The sequence below is a fragment of the Mirounga angustirostris genome, unplaced genomic scaffold (genome assembly GCF_029215605.1).
Source record: "Mirounga angustirostris isolate CCGP_5_RB_7025 unplaced genomic scaffold, mMirAng1.0.hap1 SCAF_5, whole genome shotgun sequence".
NCBI lineage: Eukaryota > Metazoa > Chordata > Mammalia > Carnivora > Phocidae > Mirounga > Mirounga angustirostris.
This window is the reverse complement of record NW_026991713.1, coordinates 80,524,524-80,548,194: the sequence shown is the minus strand read 5'-3', so window position 1 is coordinate 80,548,194 and position 23,671 is coordinate 80,524,524. Positions and strand designations below refer to the sequence as shown.

Genomic DNA, 23,671 nt, shown 5'->3' with positions numbered 1-23,671 from the left:
AGACTTTTCTTTTGCATTACCATTATGGTTCTTACTAAATTGTGGATATAACATTTTATTCTTTGAAATCCCTAGAATTCCTCTATGTCATCCTTATTCTACTGTTATTGAATCCTCTGTGGTATGTTTTAATTTCTTAACAAGATGTCTTTTTGTTTTTCAGACTTGCTTTTTTTGCATGGGAGATGAGCACTATTTTGAATTTTGCTTTTAAACAGATAAGACTCTAGAATAGTTCAGTTATTCCTTTGTTATCATACATGTAATGGAATATGTATAGTTGCTTTTCAAAAATATTTCATTATTTAAGTGAACTGTTTATTTGTTGATCTTAAAATTTTATTTTATGTACATAAGAAGAATAAATTAGCTCATATGAAAGAAAAAATAAAATCATCCATATCAGAGGTAGTCACTTCATTTGCCTTCCTTTTGATATAAGTCCAAAAGCTATAGGAAAATACTTCTCACATAGTACATAGAAATTTACAGAGGCAGGGCTGTTAAACTGCTATCACACAGACTTTAATAGTTATCTTTTTCTCTTTCCAATAAGCCTTCCCATTTTTCTTTAGTAGGAAAGTGACTTGAAGCCTCTGCTTATAAGTCGTTATTTGATGAGAGTGTAGAGTGATGTACCAATCATTCTGTCAGGAGTTTTTGCATGGAACTGATTTGTAAAGAGATTGAAGAGACATATGGCTATGTAACTTTTTTTAAAAACAATGACTTTCCATCATTTAAGTCTTGATTTATCTAGTTCTTGGGTTTTTCTTGACAGCTTCATGCTACTTATCTGCCTTTAGGTTTCTACAACTTTAAAGTTTGCTAAAATTACCTTTAGAGTTTCACTTCTCCAATTATACACCTACCTAACATTCTCCATACAGATTGGCATCTGTATTCATAGCTGTGAGGGGTCTGGCAAAGGGGTGAGCATTTAGGATCTCCTAAATTTTTAAAAGACAAACTTAGGAAGACTCAGGGAACTTGATTCAGTTCATTGGTATTACAAGATAAAAACCCTCAGACTGAAAGTTTTGGTAATAGATCCTTAATGTAATGAAGAAGTAGGTTAGTACATCATTATTATCAGGTTTTAAAACATCTGAGGGAATAATAAATGGGACTTAGTTTGAATTACAGTCCTTGGGGAATATGAATAGATTTGTAATATCATAAGTTATTTTGGACCAAAACTATTCATGTAGTTATCATTATTTTGGTGAGGCTTATCTCAGTCTACAGTTTACTACCACCCTGATTCTAGATTTATAGAATGAAAAGTTGCCTGGGGGGTAGAGAAAGTGAATGGGTGGGAAAGTAGCCTTAATATAGTTCGGTTACTCCTGAGTCATCTAGAACTGACCTGGACACTAATACATGGTCTTAGATATAGGGGAAAAGATCATGCATAGCTAGTGAAAATTCTAATAATGTCTCCTTCTTGTTTGCCAATAACTTTTTTACTCCTGGTGGAAGATATTAAACATTCTTAGAGATGATGAATGATAGTAGGAAAGAAATACATTTTATTGAAAACAAACAAATTGAGAATTGGCTTCTCTTTCCAGCCAAGATAGAATAACAGAAACCGTATTTGACCACCCACCTGAAACAACTAAAAACCTGGAAAAAATTATATGAGCCAATGTTTTCCAAGATATTGGACACTGATCACTGAAGAATAGTGATCTCTGAAAGACAGAAAATAAATGAGGTGAGCCTTAAAGCTTTCCCACATTACTGCCTTGAGAGAGTTTCGAGGCTGTGTCACAGAGAGGTGGAGCCAGGTAGAGCCTGGTGGATTCTCTCACTTGAGGAGATGGAGCTGAGAGCCTGGAGAGACTAAGGTGACAAGAGGTCACAGGCAGAGTACAAGAGAGGAGACTGCTTCAAAAGAGAAAATTCTGGAGATTTTCAGAAGATACCCTTTAAGTATTGAGCAGAGGATTGATTAGCACATGCATTTGAGTAAACTCTCTAAGACTGGATAACAAGAGCACTTGAAAGGATTAGGGAGACCAGCACTCAGAACACCCCCAGGATCAGGAAAAGTGCATGTTCCCATCAGCCAGACTGAAAAACCTCACAATTCATGGGGCATTGGGTAGAGTGCTCAGAAGAGTCTTGCTTCAATAGTGAGAATTAATTAACCATTGCTCTGCTGCCACCTAACAATTTTTTTTGTTCGTTGGTTTATTTATATATTTTTGAATTTAAATTCAATTAATTAACATATAACATATTATTAGTTTCAGAGGTAGAGTTCAGTGATCCATCACTCTTATGTAATACCCAGTGCTCTTTACATTATGTGCCCTCCTTAATGTCCATAACCCAGTAACCCCATCGTCCCCCTCCAGCAACCCTCTGTTTCCTATGATTAAGAGTCTCTTATGGTTTGTTTCCTTCTCTGATTTCACCTTGCTTTATTTTTTTTCTTTTCTTTATTTTTCCCTCTCTTCCCCTATGATTCCACATATGAGTGAGATCATGTGATAATTCTTTCTCTGATACTTATTTCGCATAGTATAATACACTCTAGTTCCATCCCTGTCCTTGCAAATAGCAAGATTTCATTTTTTGATGGCTGAGTAGTATTCCATTGTGTGTGTGTGTGCATGTGTGTGTGCATGTGTGTGTTTGTGATTGTATGTGTATACCACATCTTCTTTGTCCATTCATCTGTCAATGGACATCTGGGCTCTTTCTGTAGTTTGGCTATTGTGGACATTGCTACTATAAACATTGAGGTGCAGGTGCCCCTTGGATCACTACATTTGTATCTTTGGAGTATAAACTTAGTAGTAGTGGTTGTAGGGTAGCTCTATTTTCAACTTTTTGAGGAATCTCCATACAGTTTTCTAGAGTGGCTGCACCAGCTTGCATCTGCACCAACAATGTAAGAGAGTTCCCTTTTCTCTGCATAGCTTCCAACATCTGTCGTTTACTGACTTGTTAATTTTAGCCATTTTGACTGGTGTGAGGTGGTATCTCATTGTGGTTTTGATTTGTATTTCCCTGATGAAAAGTGATGTGGAGCACTTTTTCATGTGTCTGTTGGCCATTTGTATGTCTTCTTTGGAGAAATGTCTGTTCATGTCTTCTGCCCGTTTTTGATCGGATTTTTTTGTTCTTTGGGTGTTGAGTTTGATAAGTTCTTTATAGATCTTTGATACCAGCCCTTTATCTGTAATGTCATTTGCAAATATCTTCTCCCATTCTGTCAGTTGTCTTTTGGTTTTGTCCACTGTTTCCTTTGCTGTGCAAACGCTTTTTATCTTGATCAAATACCAATAGTTCACTTTTGCCTTTATTTCCCTTGCCTATGGAGAGGTGTCTAGTAAGAAGTTGTTGCGGCTAAGGTCACAGAGGTTGCTGCCTGTGTTCTCCTCTAGGATTTTATGGATTCCTGTCTCATGTTTGTGTCTTTCATCCATTCTGAGTCTATTTTTGTGTATGGTATAAGAAATGGTCCAGTTTCATTCTGCATGTAGTTGTCCAGTTTTCCCAACACCATTTGTTGAAGAGACAGTCTTTTTTCCATTGGATATTCTTTCCTGCTTTGTCAGAGATTAGTTGGCCATAGAGTTGAGGGTCATTTCTGGGCTCTCTATTCTGTTTCACTGATCTAAGTGTCTGTTTTTGTGCCAATACCATACCATCTTGATGATTACAGCTTTGTAATAGAGCTTGAGGTCTAGGATTGTGATGCCACCAGCTTTGGTTTTCTTTTTCAAAATTCCTTTGGCTATTCAGGGTCTCTTCTGGCTCCATACAAATTTTATTATTTGTTCCAGCTCTGTGAAAAATGTTGATGGTATTGTGATAGAGATTGCATTGAATGTATAGATTGCTCTAGGTAGCATAGACATTTTAACAATATTTGTTCTTCCCATCCATGAGCATGGAATGTTTTTCCATCTCTTTGTGTCTTCCTCAATTTCTTTCATGAATGTTCTAAGTTTTCTGAATACAGTTCCTTTGCCTCTTTGGTTAGATTTATTCCTAGGTATCTTATGATTTTTGGTCCAATTATAAATGGGATTGACTCCTTAATTTCTCTTCCTTCTGTCTCATTGTTAGTGTATGGAAATGCAACAGATTTCTGTGCATTGATTTTTGTATCCTGCCACTTTTCTTGAATTCCTGTATGAGTTCTAGCAATTTTGGGGTGGAGTCTTTTGGGTTTTCCACATAAAGTATCATGTCATCTGTGAAGAGTGAGAGTTTGACTTCTTCTCTGCCAATTTAGATGACATTTATTTCTTTTTGTTGTCTGATTGCTGAGGCTAGGACTTTCAGTACTATGTTGAACAACAGTGGTGAGAGTGGACATCCCTGCTGTATTCTGACCTTAGGGGAAAAGCTCTCAGTTTTTCCCCATTGAGGATAATATTTGCTGTGGGCTTTTCATAGATGGTTTTTATGATATTGAGGTATGTTCCCTCTATCCCTACACCGTGAAGAGTTTTAATCAAGAAAAGATGCTGTAGTTTGTTAAATGCTTTTTCTACATCTATTGAGAGGATCATAAAGTTTTTGTTCTTTCTTTTATTAATGTAGTGTATCACATTGATTGATTTGTGGATGTTGAACTACCCTTGCAGCACAAGAATAAATCCCACTGGATCATGGTGAATAATCCTTTTAATGTACTGTTGGATCCTATTGGCTAGTCTCTTGGTGAGAATTTTTGCATCCATGTTCATCAGGGATATTGGTCTGTAATTCTCCTTTTTGGTGGGGTCTTTGTCTGGTTTGGGGATCAAGGCAATGCTAGCCTCATAGAACAAGTTTAGAAGTTTTCCTTCCATTTCTATTTTTTTTTTTTTGAAACAGCTTCAAAAGAATAGGTATTAATTTTTCTTTAAATGTTTGGTAGAATTCCTCAGGGAAGGTATCTGGCCCTGGAGATAGTTGATTACTGCTTCAGTTTCCTTGCTGGTTATGGGTCTGTTCAGGTTTTCTCTTTCCTTCTCTTTCAGTTTTGGTAGTTTATACATCTCTAGGAATGCATCCATTTCTTCCAGATTGCCTAATTTGTTGGCATATAGTTGCTCATAATATGTTCTTATTTTTTTTTAAGATTTTTTATTTATTTATTTGAGAGAGAGAGAATGAGAGAGAGAGCACATGAGATGGGGGAGGGTCAGAGGGAGAAGCAGACTCCCTGCCGAGCAGGGAGCCCTATGCAGGACTCGACCCAGGGACTCCAGGATCATGACCTGAGCTGAAGGCAGTCGCTTAACCAACTGAGCCACCCAGGCGCCCCATAATATGTTCTTATAATTGTATTTCTTTGGTGTTGGTTGTGATCTCTCCTCTTTCATTCATGATTTTATTAATTTGAGTCCTTTCTCTTCTCTTTTGGTAAGTCTTGCCAGGGGTTTATTGATCTTATTAATTCTTTCAAAGAACCAGCTCCTAGTTTCATTGATCTGTTCTACTGTTCTTTTAGTTTCTATTTCATTGATTTCTGCTCTAATCTTTATTAATTCTCTTCTCCTGCTTGGTTTGGGCTTTGTTTGCTGTTCTTTCTCTAAGTCCTTTAGGTGTAAGGTTAGGTTGTATATTTGAGACCTTTCTTGTTTCTTGAGGAAGGCTTGTATTGCTGTATGCTTCCCTCTTAGGACCGCCTTTGCTTCATCCCAAAGATTTTGAACACCTGTGTTTCATTTTCATTTGTTTCCATAATTTTTTAAAATTCTTTAATTTCCTGGTTGACCCATTCATTCTTTAGTAGGATGCTTTTTAGCTTCCACGTATTTGAGTTCTTTCCAAATTTCCTCTTGTGACTGAGTTCAAGTTTCAAAGCACTGTGGTCTGAAAATATTCAGGGAATATCTCAATCTTTTGGTACAGATTGAGACCTGTTTTGTGACCCAGTATGTGATCTATTCTGGAGAAAGTTCCATGTGCCCTTGAGAAGAATGTGTATTCTGTTGCTTTAGGATGGAATGCTCTGAATATATTTGCGAAGTCCATCTGGTCCAGTGTGTCATTCAAAGCCCTTGTTTCCTTGTTGATCTTCTGCTTAGATGATCTGTCCATTGCTGTGAGTAGGGTGTTAAAGTCCCCTACTATTGTATTATTGTCAATGTGTTTCTTTAATTTTGTTATTAATTGGTTTATATAATTGGCTGCTCCCAAGTTAGGGGCATAAGTATTTATAATTGTTAAATCTTCTTGTTGGATAGAATCTTTAAGTATGATATAATGTCCTTCATCATCTTTTATTAATCTTTGATTTAAAATCTAATTTGTCTGATATAAGGACTGCCACCCCAGCTTTCTTTTGATGTCCATTAGTGATAAATGATTTTCCACCCCCTCACATTCAATCTGGAGGTAACTTTGGGTCTAAAATGAGTCTCTTGCAGACAGCATATTGATGGGTTTTGCTTTTTTTTTTTTTTTTAATCCCATCTGATACCCTGTGTCTTTTGATTGGGTCATTTAACCCATTTACATTCAGTGTAACTATTCAAAGATATGAATTTAGTGCCATGTATTACCTGTAAAGTCACTGTTTCCTTATATTGTCTCTGTTCCTTTCTGGTCTATGTTACTTTTGGTCTCTCTCTTCACTTAAAGCATCCCCTTTAATATTACTTGTAGGGCTGGTTTAGTGATCACAGATTATTTTAGTTTGTTTGTCCTGGAAGCTTTTAATCTGCCCTTCTATTTTCAATGACAGATAAAGTATTCTTGGCAGTATATTTTTCTCACTGAACACCCTGGATATATCATACCAGTCCTTTCTTACCTGCCAGGTCTCTGTGGATAAATCTGTTGCTAGTCTAAAGTTTCTACCCTTGTAGGTTATGGACCTCTTGTCCTGAGCTGCTTTTAGTATTTTCTCTTTGTCTCTGAGATTTGCAAGTTTCACTATTGTATTTCAAGGTGTTGACTTATTTTTATTATTTTGAGGGGGATTTTCTGTGCCTCCTGGACTTGAATGCCTGCTTTCTTCCCTAGATTAGGGAAGTTCTCTGCTATAATTTGCTCTAATATACCTTCTGCCCCCCTTCCTCTTCTTCTGTGAGCCCAATTATTCTAATATTGTTTTGCTTTATGGTATCACCTATCTCTCGAATTCTCTCCTCATGATCCAGGAGTTGTTTATCTCTCTTGTTCTCAGCTTCTTTATTCTCCATCATTTTTGTCTTCTATATCACTAATTCTCTCTTCTGCCTCTTTTATCCTTGCAGTTAGAGCCTCTTTGATTTCAACTTGATTCAATTTTAATTCTTTTATTTCTTGAGAAAGGAATTCTCTAATGTCTTCTATTCTTTTTTCAAGCCCAGCTAGTATCTTTGTAATTGTTATTCTGAACTCTAGTTCCAACATCTTACTTATATCCATAATGATTACATCCCTGGCAGTCAGTACTGCCTCTTGTTCTCTTTTTTTGTGGTGAGTTTTTCCATCTTGTCATTGTGTCTTGCAGAAAGTGGTCACTTTTCTATTTGTAGAGTTGCAGCTATTCTTCTTAGATCTCTGGTTGAGTTCACAGATGTTCAGAATGATTTGATAGCTATCTAGCTAAATTCCTGGGACCAGACAAAATTAAGGTCTCCTACTCCTCTGCCATCTTGGACTCCTCACCACTAAACAAATTTTAAAAGCAAGTCCCAAAAGGCTCAAACTATTTCTAAGTAACTTAATTTCATTCCAGAACAAAGCTCAAGAATATATTTAGAAATACAAAGATATTCCAACATTCAAATAAGATAAAAATGACAATTTCTGGCATTTAATAAAAATTACCAGACATGTAAATAACTTGGATAATACAACCCATAATAAGGAGAAATAAGAATCAAAATTGATCAAAATTGATCCAGAATGGACAAAGATGTCAGAAATAGCAGAAAAGGCAAAGTCCTTGTAACTACATTCTGTATATACAAAACCTAGATGAAAGATTGAACATGACTGAGACACTGAGACACAGCTGAAGTAAAAATACACTAGATGGGATTAACAAGATTAGTCATTGCAGATAAAAACATTAGTGAATTTGAAGACATAGCAATAGATAATATCCAAAATGAGACACACACACACACACACAAAGACTAAAAAAGGACAGAGCATTAGTGAATTGTGGGATAACTTCAAATGGCCTAGTACATGTGTAATTGGAGTCTTTAAAGGAAAAGAGAGAGAGGGACAAAATATTTTAAGATACAATTACCTGAAATTTTCTAGAATTTAAAAATTTTAAGTCTATATATTTGCAAATCACAGAAGCTCAACAAAGTCTAAGCATAGAATTCCTGAAGAAAGTTACACCAAGGCACATCATAATCAAATCTTCCCCAATGCAGCAAGAGAAAAAGATTAATCACATACAAGGAAACCACCATAACACTATAGGTGGATTTCTCAACAGAAACTGTGTAGGCCAGGGGAAATGGGATGGTATATTCAAAGTACTGAAAGAAAAAATTGCCAACCAGATATACTTTACCTTGCAAAGCTATCCTTTAAAAGTGAAAGGGATATAAAGCCTTTCCCAGACAAACAAAAACTAAGGGAATTTTTCAACATTAAAACTGCCTTACAGTAAATGCTTAAAGTAGTTTTTCAAATGGAATCCATAAACACACTAAACAGGGAACCTGGGTGGCTCAGATGGTTAAGCATCTGCCTGTGGCTCAGGTTATGATCTCCAGGTCCTGGGATCGAGCCCCATGTCAGGCCCCCAGCTTAGCAGGGAGTCTACTTTTCCCTTTCTCTGCCACACCCCCTGCTTGTGCTCTCTCTGTCTCTCTCTCTCTCTCTCTTAAATGAATAAATAAAATCTTAAAAAAAAACACACACTAAACAGCAACACGAAAGTATGTGGAAGTATAAATCTCAGTGGTAAAGTTATATATCTGTATATCTATATATCTATCTCTCTGTCTATATATAGTCAAATACAAAATAATATGACACTAGTGGTGGTGCACAAATTACTAATAACCAAACATAAAAGTTAGAACAAAAATATTAAGAATAACTATAACCATGAAAATTTATAAAGAAGTCACATTATGAAAAAAAGCCAACTCTGACTTCAATAACACAAAGTGTGTGTGAGGTAAAAGTGTAAAATTTTTATATTGAATTGAACTTAAGTAATTATGAAATCAAAATAGACAAAGCTACAAGAAGATTTATATAAGCATTATGATAACCACAAAATCCCTATAAATTTCATTACAGAAATTTTTCAAATAACAAAACAGAGAGGAAGAAAGGAACAAAGGAACTGCAAAAACAAATGGAATGAACAAATGGCAAAGCAAGTTTTTATCTATTGATAGTAATTTTAAATGTAAAATGGCTTAAATTTCCCAATCAAAAGGCATAGAATGGCTGAATAGATTAAAAAGAAAACAATATCCAGCAATGTGTTGTTTACAAGAGACTCTAGATATAAGAACACACATAAGTTGAAAGAAAATAAATAGAAAATGATACTTCAGGCAAATGCTAACCAAAATAAAGCAGAGGTGGCTATACTTATATTAGACTAAAAGACTTTAGGTAAAAAACTGTCATTAAAGACAAAGAAGGTCATTATATAATGATAAAAGGGTCAATTCAACAGGAAGACATAACAATTGTAAGTATTTATGCACCCAACATCAGAGCACCTAAATATATAAAACAAATATTGACAGAGCTAAAGGGAAAAAAAATGACAACAATACAATAATAGGAAACTTATAACCACACTTTCAATAATAGATAGAATATTGAGGATAGAAAATTGATAAGGAAACAGCTGACTTGAACAACTCAATAGAACAAATGGGTATGACTATTATACAGCCACCCTACAGTGGCAGAATACACATTCTTCTCAAACACACACAGAACATTCTCCAGGATAGATCACATGTTAGGTCACAAAACAAGTCAAGAACAATTTAAGATTAAGATCATCCCAGCTATCTTCTCAAACCACAGTGGTATGAACCTAGAAATCAATAACAGAAAACAGGAAAATTCATGAACATATGGAAACTGAACAACACATTCTTGAATCACCATTGGGTAAAAGAGGAAATCAAAAGGGAATTTTAAAAATAATTGAGATGGATGAAAACAAAAAATACAACTTACCCGAACTAATGGTAGGCAGCAAAAGCAGTACTAGGAGGGAATTTTATATCATTAAATGCCTACATTAAAAAAGAATAAAGATCTCAATTTCAATACTTAATTTTACAACTCAAGGTATATGAAAAGGTGTTTAATATCACAAATTGCCTGAGAAATGAAATCAAAATCACAATGAGATATCACCTCATACTTGTTAGGATGGCTATTATCAAAAAGAAAATATGGGGCACCTGGGTAGCTCAGTAGGTTGAGTGTCTGCCTTCAGCTCAGGTCATGGTCCCAGGGCCCTGGGATAGAGCCCCACGTCGGGCTCCCAGCTCAGCAGGGAGTCTGCTTCTCTCCTTCCCTCCCCCCCTGCTCATGCTTTCTCTCTGTCAAATTAATAAAATCTTAAAAAAAGAAAATATAAGTTCTGGTGAGGATACAGAGAAAAAGGAACACTTGTACTGTTGGTGGGAATATAAATTAATAAGGCCATTATGGAAACATATGGAGTTTCCTAAAAAAATTGAAAATATAACTACCATATGATCCAGCAATCCCACTTCTGGGTATATATCCAAATTAAGTGAAATCAGGATCGGGAAGAGATATCTGCACTCATGTTCATTGCAGCATTATTCACAATAGTCAAGATATGGAAACAGCCTAAATGTCCTCAATAGATGAATGGATATAGAAAATGTCACACACACACACACACACACACACAAAACACACACACTCTGAAATATTCAGTCTTTAAAAAGAAGAAAATCCTGATCAACATGGATGTATGACAACATAGATAGAACTGGAGGACATTATGCTAAGCAAAATAAGCATGACACAGAAAGAAATATTGTATGATCTTGTTCGTATGTGGAATTTAAAATAATCACACTTATAGAAGCAGAGTAGGATGGTGGTTGTTGCTAAGGACTGTGAGAAGGAAGAAATGGGATTATGTGGTTCAAAGGGTACAAAGTTTCAGTTAAGCAAAATGTGTAAGTTCTGGAGATCTAATGTACAGCACAGTGACTATGTATATGATACTGTATTATATACTTGAAAATTGCTGAGAGGCTAGATCTTAATGTTCTCACCACACACACCCAAAAGGTAATTATGTGAGGTAATGGATCTGTTAACTAACCTTATGGTAATCCTTTCACAATATATATGTATCAAATTGTCATATTTTACATCTTAAACCTACACAATATTATATGTCAATTACATCTTAAAAAAATAAAATAAAATCAAGTTATACATCGTGTGTGTGTGTGTGTGTGTGTATATATATACACATATCATTTTTATGTCAGTGATATCTCAATAAAGCTGTTTAAAAAACAAGAAAGAATTCATCACAAGCAGATCGGTATTACAAGAAAGGAAGTTCTTTTTCAGATAGTAGCATAATTATAGGGGATGGAAACATGACTTACAAAAAAAAAAGCACTAAAAACACTGGAAAGCAGTGAAAACATATAAGGGTAAATATATAACATATTTTTCTTGTCTTTTAAATTTCTTCTAATAATTATAACAAAATAACTATGGAGTATGGGATTTATTACATACATAGAAATAAAATATGTGATAGCAAAAACACAGTATCTGGGATGAAAGAAATAAAAGAATAATATTGTAAAGCTCTTATACTATTTGTGAAGTGGCATAATATCACTTGAAGGTAGTCTGATAGGCTGAAGATATATCCTATAAACCTGAAAGGAACCACTAAAATAACAGAGTTATAGCTAATCAGCCAACAATGGAGATAAAATGGAGTCATTGATAATATTCAATTCAAAAGAATACAGAAAAAGAGGAAAAAGACAACACAGAATAGTTGGGGCAAATAGAAAACTAATAACAAGATAGTAACCCTAACCCTAACCATATTATCAATTACTTTAAATGTAAATAGTTTAAATGCTCAAATTAAAAGACAGAGATTATTAGACTTGATAGAAGAACAAGTCTCAACTGCATGCTACTTACAAAACATACATTCTAAATATAAAGACACAAATAGGTTAAAAGTAAAAGAATGAAAAAAGCCTTACCATGCTAACAATAATAAAAGGAAAGCTGGAGCAGCTGTATTAATATCAGTAGATTTCTGAGCTAAGAATAATGCCAGGGATAAAGAAGGTCATTTCATAATGACATAGAGATCAGTTCATTAAAAGGACATAACAATTCCAAATGTTTGCAAATCTAGTAACTGAGCTTCAAAGTACATAAAACAAAAACTGATAGAACTGCAAGACAAAATCAACAAATCCACAATTATAGTTGATTTTGACATCCTTTTCTCAAAAATTGATAGAACAAGTAGACATAAAATTAGCAAAAAGACAGTAATTTAATGCCATCAAGACCTGATTGACATTTATAAAATATTCTACTTAACAACATCAGAATATAAATTCTTTGTGAGTGCATTCAGAATTTTTACCAGGATAGACAATATCCTGATTATAAAACAAGTCCCAATATATTTAAAAGGACCCAAGTCATACAAAGTTCTTTGATCACTATAGAATTAGAAATTGATAACAAAAATGTATCTGTAAAATCACTGGAACTGGCAAATTTGTCAATATTTGGGAACTAAACAATACACTTCTTATGACACAAAGATCAAAGAAATTAAGTGGAAATTAGGAAGTATTTTGAAATGAATGAAAATCCAACATACCAAGTTTGTGGGATGCCACTAAAGGTGTACTTAGGGGAAAATTTACTAAATGCTTATATTAGAAGAGAAAAGGGTATCAAATCAATGATCTCAGACTCCATCTTGAGAAACTAGAAAAAGAAAAGGAAATTCAACCTAAAGTAGGCAGAAGAAAGTAAATACATATCAGAATGGAAATCAGTAAAATAAAAAACAAAACAAAAAACACAGAAAACCAATGAAACCAAACACTGGTTGTTTGAGAGGCTCAATAAAGCTGATGACTCTTAGGTAAGATTGATCAGGAAACGGAAAGAAGACATATCTGACCAGTATCAGCAAAGGAAATGTGACATCACTACAGATTCTACAGATACTAAAAGGATAAAAAGGGAATATTATGAACAAGTTTATGACAGTCTGACAACTTAGATGAAATGGACAGATTGTGTGAAAGACACAAACTATCCAAGAAGAAATAGATAACTGTAATATCCTGATATCTATTTTCAAGAAATAGAATTTGTAGGTAAAAACCTTCCCACAAAGAAATTGCAGGCCCAAAATGCTTCACTGATGAATTCTATAAAATATTTAAGAAAAAATTTACTTCTATACAAACTCAGCTAGAAAATGAAAGAGGAGGGAATATATCCCAACTCATTCTATGAGGCAAGCTTTACCCTGATTCCAAAGCAGACAAAAGACATTACAGGAGAAGAAAACTACAGATCAATACTCTTCACAAACATAGATGTAAAGAGGGCGCCTGGGTGGCTCAGTTGGTTAAGCGACTGCCTTCGGCTCAGGTCATGATCCTGGAGTCCCTGGATTGAGTCCCGCATCGGGCTCCCTGCGCGGCAGGGAGTCTGCTTCTCCCTCTGACCCTCCCCCCTCTCATGTGCTCTCTCTCATTCTATCTCTCTCTCAAATAAATAAATAAATAAAATCTTTAAAAAAAAACATAGATGTAAAGATTTGAAACAAAATTTTAGCCAATAAAATTCAATAATATATTAAAAGAATAAACATTATGATCAAAGGAGTTTAAGTGTGTAGGGTTGCTTTAACATTGAGAAAGAAAAACCATATGATCATCTCAGTAGATACCTAAAAAGCATTTGACAAAAATCCAATATTCATTCATAATATTCATTGCCACAATTAAACATTCAGAATCATGATCCTATTACTCCTTTGTTTGAAACTTTCCCATTGCTTCCCATTTCCCACTGTGAAAATCAAATTCCTCATTCTGGTGTTCAAGGCTCACTGTGATCATTCCCCAACCCTGGCCCCTACAACCCGGTTACACCAATTGATGAACTGTTCAGTGGGGCAATGCTATAAAATGCCTTATACCTACCTGGTCCTAGCGTTTTCTGCCTCCTTCACTTTGTTTATGCTGTTCCTTCATTCTAGGCTGCTGGTTCTCAACCTTGACTGTGCGTTAGAATTACCAAGGGATTTAAAAAATTACAATGGTCAATTGTACCACTAGAAATTCTGACTCAGAGCCTAGGATAGGGTCAGGACTTTAAAAACTTCTCACCTGATTCAATTGTGTAGGTAGGATTGAGAAGTAGTGCCCTAGAATGTTCTCACAGACTCCAAATTTGCATATCCAAAATTTACGTATCTTTTTTTTATGTTATGTTAATCACCATACATTACATCATTAGTTTTTGATGTAGTGTTCCATAATTCATTGTTTGTGCATAACACCCAGTGCTCCATGCAGAACATGTCTTCTTTAATACCTGTCACCAGGCTAACCCATCCTCCCACCCCCCTCCCCTCTAGAACCCTCAGTTTGTTTCTCAGAGTCCATAGTCTCTCATGGTTGGTCTCCCCCTCCAATTTCCCCCCCTTCATTTTTCCCTTCCTACTATCTTCTTCTTCTTTTTTTTTTTTTTTAACATATAATGTATTATTTGTTTCAGAGGTACAGGTCTGTGATTCAACAATCTTACACAATTCACAGTGCTCACCATAGCACATACCCTCCCCAATGACTATCACTCAGCCACCCCATCCCTCCCAAACCCCACCACTCTAGCCACCCTCAGGAAACAAAATTTACGTATCTTTCTAAGATAATTCTAATTAACAACTCATTCACAAAATCTTCCCAGATCATCCTCTGCTGGGAGAAAATTCTCTATATGCCTTGATACTTTATTTGCCTCTTTCAATCCTTATACCTGCAGATCTTTCCTGATCTGAGTAAAAGTTCTTAAAACCATATTCACAAGCTTTTTTTTTTTCTTTGATTTTTTGCTCCAAATAAGTCATCATTCTTAAATGGTAGATAGATGTTGAATGAATAATGTTTTTAGATGGTTGAGAGAACACTTAATTATTCACTACAGTTGAATGGTAATAGTGGTTGATTTTAGGAAATCTGACCTAAGGGGAAAACAGTTTCCTTTATGTCTGAACTTCAAACCTAGCTAATAACTTCTCTTAGCCCTCTCACACCCTCTGTGGACATGTGTTTATTTCTAATAATTCACAGTTCAATCTGTTGTTAAAGCAACAAGAAAAGCAGGGTTAAGTAAATGTATAGATGAGTCAGCTCTTTTATTTTAGCTCTAATATCAACTTTCTTCCTGATCAATTCTTTTTGCCATAGATACCAACAACTATAAAAATGGATCAATGAGTAAGTCCATGTTTTTCCTTCTGTCTCAAACTCAAGTGCCTAGTAGAAGAGAAAAAAGACACTAAATCCATCTGAATGATTTGCCAATAATGAAAAAATAGAGTTGACTTTATTTGTAGGGATTATGTAGTGCTGTTTTCACTGGCATCTTTGAAAAATCAGCATTCCTTGTTTGGTTCCCTAGAAAATTACATTGATTTCTTACCATTCCTCAGAACATGAATGGTAATATTTCAATAAACTGCTTAGGGTTCTAGATGAAATCATGGATGTAATATCAGATTAGAACTTTATTACTTACTGAAGTAAAGTAGCTCTTATTCCAATAGAAGATATTAAATAGTTCAAATAGAATAGGTACCTGGATCTAGATTGGCCCACTTCTTCAAGAATCATAGAAAAGTGCTTCCAGGCTTTCTCAGCATGGAATGAATGTGGAAGAAGTTTCTTTGAATCACCAAACAAAGATAGGAAATAATCTTCTCCTTCCCCAGTTACTGGTATCTCAGGAGCAAGGAGCAGAGCCTGTCTCTTTGTCATTATGGAGCTGTTGACTCCTTTCAAAGAAACCAAAGAGGAAAGCAACAAAAAGAAGTAAATAAAAGGACATTAAAAGAACACAAAGCCTCTATCTCTATTCTTTGCTTCTACAAAATTATATTCTTTATACATTTTACTGTCACTTTCAAACTCAATGAGGATAATTAAAAGCTATAAACCAAAGTCTATGAAATAACTAGTAAGTGATTATTTTTAGTGACACACAATTCCTAGAGATTATGTCAGTTATCTTAAAATATCAACAAAACCATTAGCATAATGACTTTTATTTAACTGATTATTCAGTTGTACTAGAAGCATCATAAGTTTTCAAGGAGGTAAACATTTGAGTTTCTCAAATTTGGATATGTTATATATAAATACAACTTTATTTCATATTAGCCATCCTCCCCAAATTACTACCCATAAATTAAAGCCTCAAATGAACCCTCCCTATGAATAATTAGTAATTTTGCCAGGTAAAGACTTAAATTTCTGCTAATCAACTAAAATAGTTTATTAGAAAGATAGAGTAATTCTTAATCAGACTCTAGTATCCTCTTGGAAATTTGTTCTTTTAAAATTATCACTACTAAGATTTATTTTTATTTTTTTTTAAATTTTTTTAAAGATTTTATTTATTTATTTGACAGAGAAAGACACAGCGAGAGAGGGAACACAAACAGGGAGTGGGAGAGGGAGAAGCAGACTCCCTGCCGAGCAGGGAGCCCGATGCGGGACTCGATCCAGGGACTCCAGGATCATGACCTGAGCCGAAGGCAGTCACTTAACCAACTGAGCCACCCAGGCGCCCATCACTACTAAGATTTAAATACAGAACAGTTTTTATAATTTTGCATGGAAAGAAGCAGGCTGGGTAAATCTAATGATGTGTCTGCAAAGAGTGAGTAACACTACAGAGAGAGACAATGATGAAGTGGATAGAACACTGTGTCTTGGATTTAGACAGACCTGCAATTGTATCCCAGCTCTGCCACTTAGTAAGCCAACTAATTCTCCATTTTCCTGAACATAAAATAAGGCAATGTGAAGACTGAAGAAAATGTAGATAACTTTCTAGTGTAGTGTCTAGTTTTTAACAGGTATTTAGTAAGTGATAGCAATTATTGTAGTTCAGGGGCTTTGATTAATGTGACACTGTGTCCAAAATCATCAAAGGACTGAGACAATCTAGAGTATGCTTTATATTCTTGTATCTTTAACAAAACCAAAGCGAGGTGAAAGATGAAAAAGAATAAACACATAGTTTCTAAAGAGGATTAAAGAAATGTTTGGAATTAAATTAGTTCATTCCCAGTCACTTGAGTATTTACTTAATCCTTGAGTTCCTTTGGGGAAAGAGATTATATAGTATCCTTTTTAATGGTTCATCTTGAGGGATGAAAACCTTTATACTATAAAAAGGAAGAAGACAGATTAATTTTAGTCCTAGTTGTTATTTCACCTAGAGGAACAGATGGAATGGAACCAAATGCAACAAGTTTCAGTGGACCCAGGTATTTATCTACAAAACCCAAATCTACAGTAACTGAAGGAGAAGACTACACACCCCAGCTCAATTATCATCTTGCAAGGGGAAACCACTATATTTTGTTTTTCCCCTAAGAACTTGTGCAGTTTAATCCAAATATAGAATATATACCATGATGATAACAGGGATAAAGAAGGAAAAATATTCCCTCCCTGGATGTAAAGTTGGTATTTTCACTTTTGTATATGGATTTTGGTCATTGCTAAAGATCAGTGTGATCTTAGGAGGCTTCTTTAAAAAGTGCATTATCGGCATACAAACAATGAGCATAGGGAATAATGACAGTAGATCAAAATCCTACATAACACTGTGTCACAAGTTTAGGAAAATGCCAGAAACGAAATATAGATAAGCAGCAGCCAGGCTTAAATATCCATAGAATAATAGAGGAAAATAGAGACATCAAGTAGTCATGGGTGTGTTTATGCTACCAGTTTTGAAACTTGTTGACTGGTAATTGAAATACAGACCCCCAATCTAGCCTATTCAATGAGGAGGTGCTTACAGATATATTCATATTCACAACTAATTTTTTATTAAGCACTTACTATATGCTAGGTGATTTTCATAAGTATTTTATTTAATCCTTAGGCCAGCCCTGTGAAGTTGATATTTTAATCCCTATTTTGCACTTGTGGGTAATGGAACTCAGGGATAACTAACCTATTATCTCACAGTGTAGGTAGAAATATCCTTTAGACCTAAGTCCTCTGTTTCCAAGACCATGAGTTTTTCAGTAAACCATGATAACATACCCTTAAAGTTCCCTAACATCATGAGGAACACACTGTGGATATTGCTGAGTGCATTGCTTACACTGTTGGCAACTGTCAAAACCCAACTTTTTCCTATTGTAGTACTGTTTTCATTTTCTTCTCCAAATTCATTATTGTTCTCCAATTTTTCCACCATTTTCTTACCATTTATTTTGCTTCTTTCTATTATATGTCTGTCTTTTCCTTACTTAAGCATAAGTCTCCTAATGGCACAAATACACAAGACATTGCTTAATCTTTCTCGAGGTGTTCAGAGGAAGGGGAGTTAATGCTATACATTAGAATTTTTATCTAGCAATTCTAGAGCATCTAAGCCATCAACCCATGAACCATTATGACAATTCAAGATATTTTAATCATAGGGATGATACATTTGGCCACATACATTTATATGACCTGAATATGACTCAGTGTTAGGATCAATGGTGAGCATAATCAAGTTACTCTGCATATGACATTAAGAAATCTGTGTTATTGGAAGTCATTCTGACATCTAGGCATATAAAGAAGCTATTGAACTACATGCGTTAAAAATAGTCTCAAAAAATTTGGTACATGTTTTGCTTACCCAAGCTGTTTTCCGATCTGGAAAGGCCCACTCCTGTAGTTTTAGGAGTCTTCTGCCCAATTGTTGATATAGTTATTCCACTAAACTGAGGGCTAGATGGATTGTAATCAAGAAGCATTTCATAGGATAATGACCATGACAATGGCAGTGTAATATCTGAATTCATTGTCGAAAAAAAATGTACTAAAGATCGCTGTGTCATTGGGAGACTGTCTTGGGTGTCTTTTCTTCTGTGTACAAAAATTAGTATAGTAAGCAAAGTAAGAAAGTGAAAATGAATAGATACGAACATAAGAATCATGAACTATGATTATTACCCAGAGTTCTGCTTTTCAAAGTTTATATGCATTTATATAAGCATAAGGACAACTTATTGTTGTAGTTTTAACAATCTAAATAGGACATTTGAGTGTCAAGAAATGCTTTTATCTACTCTTTTATCTAAAAATCAGTCAATTGGGGGTGCCTGGGTGGCTCAGCTGGTTAAGCATCTGCCTTCAGCTCAGGTCATGATCTTGGGGTCCTGGAATTGAGTCCTGCATCGGGCACCCTGCTCAGTGGTGAGTCTGCTTCTCCTTCTCCCTCTGTGCTCCCTCTCCTTCTGTGCTCTCTTGTGCTCTCTCTCTCTCTCAAGGAAATAAATAAAATCTTTACTAAAAAAATAAAAATTAGTCAATTGCTACTGTAGATGATTTTAAAAAAGTGCAAAAGTAGAAAGAAGAAAACAAAAATCATCAAAATGCTACCAACCAAAAATTTTACCAAAAAATCACCAAAATGCTACCAATCATTTCATTCCAGGCCTTTTTAAAAATTATGTTATGTTAGTCACCATACAGTACATTACTAGTTTTTGATGTAGTGTTCAATGATTCATTATCTGTGTATAACACCCAGTGCTCATTACAACACGTGCCCTCCTTAACACCCATCACCCTGTTACTCCATACCCCCATTCCCCTCTCCTCTTAAGCCCTCAGATTGTTTCTCAGAGTCCACAGTCTCTCATGGTTCATCCCCCTCTCTCTTATTCCCCCTGCTTCAGTTTTCCCTTCCTTCCCATAATGTCCTCCATGCTATTCCTTATGTTCCACATATGAGTGAAACCATATGATAATTGTCTTTCTCTGCTTGACTTATTTCACTTAGAATAATCTCCAGTTCCACCCATGTCGATGCAAATCGTGGGTATTCATTTTTTTCTGATGGCTGAGTAATATTCAATTGTATACATGAACCACATCTTCATCCATTCATCTGTTGAAGGACATCTTGGCTCCTTCCACAGCTTGGCTGTTGTGGACATTGCTGCTATGAATATTGGGATGCAGGTGCCCCTTCTTTTCACTACATCTGTATCTTTGGGATAAATACCCAGTAGTGCAATTGCTCGGTCATAGGGTAGCTCTATTTTTAATTTCTTGAGGAACCTCCATACTGTTTTCCAGAGTGGCTGCACCAGCTTGCATTCCCACCAACAGTGTAAGAGGGTTCCCTTTCTCCATATCCTCACCAACATTCGTGTTTCCTGCCTTGTTAATTTTTGCCATTCTAACTGGTGTGAGGTGGTATCTCAATGTGGTTTTGATTTGAATTTCCATGATGGCTAATGATGTCAAACATTTTTTCATGTGTCTGTTAGCCATTTGTATGTCTTCTTTTGAGAAGTGTCTGTTCATGTCTTCTGCCCATTTTTTTACTTACTTGTTTTTTGTGTGTTGACTTTGATACATTCTTTATAGATCTTGGATACCAGCCCTTTATCTGATAAAACATTTGCAAATATCTTCTCCTATTCCGTGGGTTGCCTGTTAGTTTTGTTGACTATTTCCTTTGCCATGCAGAAGCTTTTTTTCTTGATGAAGTACCAAAAGTTCATTTCTGCTTTTGTTTCCCTTGTCTTTGGAGACATGTCATGAAAGAAGTTGCTGTGGCCAAGGTCAAAGAGGTTACTGCCTATGTTCTCCCCTAGGATTTTGATGGATTCCTATCTCATATTGAGGTCTTTCATTTTGAGTTTATCTTTGTGTATGATGTAAGGGAATGGTCCAGTTTCAGACTTCTGCATGTGGCTGTCTAATTTTCCCAGCACCATTTATTGAAGAGACTCTTTTTTCCATTGGATATTCTTTCCTGCTTTGTTGAAGATTAGTTGACCATAGAGTTGAGGGTCCATTTCTGGGCTCTCTATTCTGTTCCATTGATCTATGTGTCTGTTTTTGTGCCAGTACCATGCTGTCTTGATGATCAGGGCTTTGTAACATAGCTTGAAGTCAGCCATTGTGATGCCCCCATTTTTAGTTTTCTTTTTCAACACTCCCCTGGCCATTCGGGGTCTTTTCTGGTTCCATACAAATTTTAGGAAGGTTTGTTCCAGCTCTTTGAAAAATGCCAATGTTATTTTAATAGGAATGGCATTGAAAGTGTAGATTGCTCTGGCAGCATAGACATTTTAACAATGTTTATTCTTCCAATCCATGACCATGGAATGTTTTTCCATCTCTTTGTGTCTTCCTCAATTTCTTTCATAAGTGTTCTGTAGTTTCTAGAGTATAGATCGTTTACCTCTTTGGTTAGGTTTATTCCTAGGTATCTTATGGTTTTTGGTGCTATTGTAAATGGAATTGATTCCCTAATTTCTCTTTCTAGTTACATTGTTAGTGTATAGAAAAGCAACTGATTTCTGTGCATTGATTTTGTATCCTGCCACAGTACTGAATTGCTGTATGAGTTCTAGTAACTTTGGGGTGGAGTCTTTTGGGTTTTCCACAAAAAGTATCATGTCATCTGTGAAGAGAGAGAGTTTGAATTTTTGCCAATTTGAATACCTTTTATTTCTTTTTGTTGTCTGATTGCTGTTGCTAGGACTTCTAGTACTATGTTGAACAATATTGGTGAGAGTGGGCATCCCTGTTGTGTTCCTGATCTTAAGGGAAAAGCTCTCAGCCTTTCCCCATTGAGAATGATATTCACTGTGGGCTTTTCATAGATGGTTTTTATGAAATTGAGGAGTGTTCCCTCGATCCCTACACTGTGAAGAGTTTTAATCAGGAAAGGATGCTGTATTTTGTCAAATGCTTTTTCTGCATCAATTGAGAGAATCATTTGGTTCTTGTCTTTTCTTTTATTAATGTGCTCTATCACACTGATTGATTGGTGAATGTTGAACCACCCTTGCATCCCAGGAATAAATCCCATCTGGTCATGATGGATAATCCTTTTAATATACTGTTGGATCCTATTGGCTAGGATCTTATTGAATATCTTGGCATCCATATTCATCAGGGATATTGGTCTGTAATTTTCCTTTTTGATAGGGTCTTTGCCTGGTTTTGGGATCAAAGTAATGCTGGATCATAGAATGAGTTTGGAAGATTTCCTTCTGTTTCTTTTTTTTTTGAAACAGCTTCAGTAGAATAGGTACTGTATCTTGAAATGTTTGGTAGAATTCCCCTGGGAAGGTATCTGGCCCTGGACTCTTGTTTTCTGGGAGGTTTTTGATTACTGCTTCAATTTTGTTACTGGTTATTGGTCTATTCAGATTGTCAATTTCTTCCTGTTTCAGTCTTGGTAGTTTATAAGTTTCCAGGAAGGCATCCATTTCTTCCAAGTTGCTTAATTTGTTGGCATATAGTTGCTGATAATAATTTCTAATAATTGTTTCTATTTCCTTGGTGTCAGTCATGATCTCTCCCCTTTCATTCATAATTTTGTTAATTTGGGTCCTTTCTCTTTTCTTTTGGATAAGTCTGGCCAGAGGTTTATTGATCTTATTAATTCTTTCAAACAACCCGCTACTAGTTTCGTTGATCTGCTTTACTGTTTTTCTGGTTTCTATTTTGTCGATTTCTGCTTTAATCTTTATTATTTCTCTTCTCCTGCTTGGTTTAGGTTTTATTTGCTGTTCTTTCTCCAGTTACTGTAGGTGTAAGGTTAGCTTGTGCATTCAGGATTTTTCTACTTTTTTGAGTAAAGCTTGGATGGCTATGTATTTCCCCCTCAGGACCGCCTTTGCAGTCTCCTATTGGTTTTGGACCAGTGTGTTTTCATTCTCATTGGTTTCCATGAATTGTCTAAGTTCTTCTTTAATTTCCTGGTTGACCCAGACATTCTTTAGCAGGATGGTCTTTAACTTCCAAGTGTTTGAATTCCTTCCAATTTTTTTCTTGTGATTGAGTTCCAGTTTCACAGCATTGTGGTCTGAAAGTATGCAGGGAATAATCTCAATCTTTTGGTATCAGTTGAGACGTGATTTGTGACCCATTATGTGGGTCTGGAGGAAGTTCTGTGCGCATTCGAGATGAATGAGTATTCTGTTGTTTTAGGGTGGAATGTTCTGTATATATCTATGAATTCCATCTGGTCCAATGTATCATTCAGAGCTCTTGTTTCTTTGTTGATCTTCTGCTTAAATGATCTGTCCATTGCTGAGAGTGGAGTGTTGAAGTCTCCTACTATTAAAATATTATTATCAATATGATTCTTTATTTTGGTTAACAGTTGGCTTATGTAGTTGGCTGCTCCCATGTTGGGGGCATAGGTATTTACAGTTGTTCGATCTTCTTGTTGGATAGACCCTTTAAGTATGATATAGTGTCCCTTTACATCTCTTACTACAGTCTTTAGCTTTAAATCTAATTTGTCTGATAAGAAAATTGCTACCCCAGCTTTCTGAGGTCCGTTGGCATGATAAGTGGTTCTCCATCCCCTCACTTTCCATCTGGTGGTATCTTTAGGTTCAAAATGAGTCTCTTGTAGACAGCATATGGAT

The 23,671-nt window shown here is 35.5% G+C and overlaps 1 protein-coding gene across 2 annotated transcripts in view; it reads right to left on the bottom strand.

The window, feature by feature from the left end:
• The window catches only part of LMNTD1 (lamin tail domain containing 1), a 51,872-nt gene extending 32,071 nt beyond the window's left edge, over positions 1-19,801 (bottom strand). Inside the window, exons 1-2 of one of the 2 annotated variants that reach the window (XM_054507139.2) lie at positions 18,901-19,801; positions 15,826-16,021 (exon numbers count right to left, since the gene is read on the bottom strand). In XM_054507139.2, coding sequence (XP_054363114.2) covers positions 15,826-16,021; positions 18,901-19,201 — 497 coding nt within the window. In that variant the 5' untranslated portion in view covers positions 19,202-19,801. The remainder of the gene's footprint in view (positions 1-15,825; positions 16,022-18,900) is intronic. The other variant, XM_064591485.1, reaches the window with a different exon arrangement.
• Between the last annotated feature and the right edge of the window lie 3,870 nt (positions 19,802-23,671).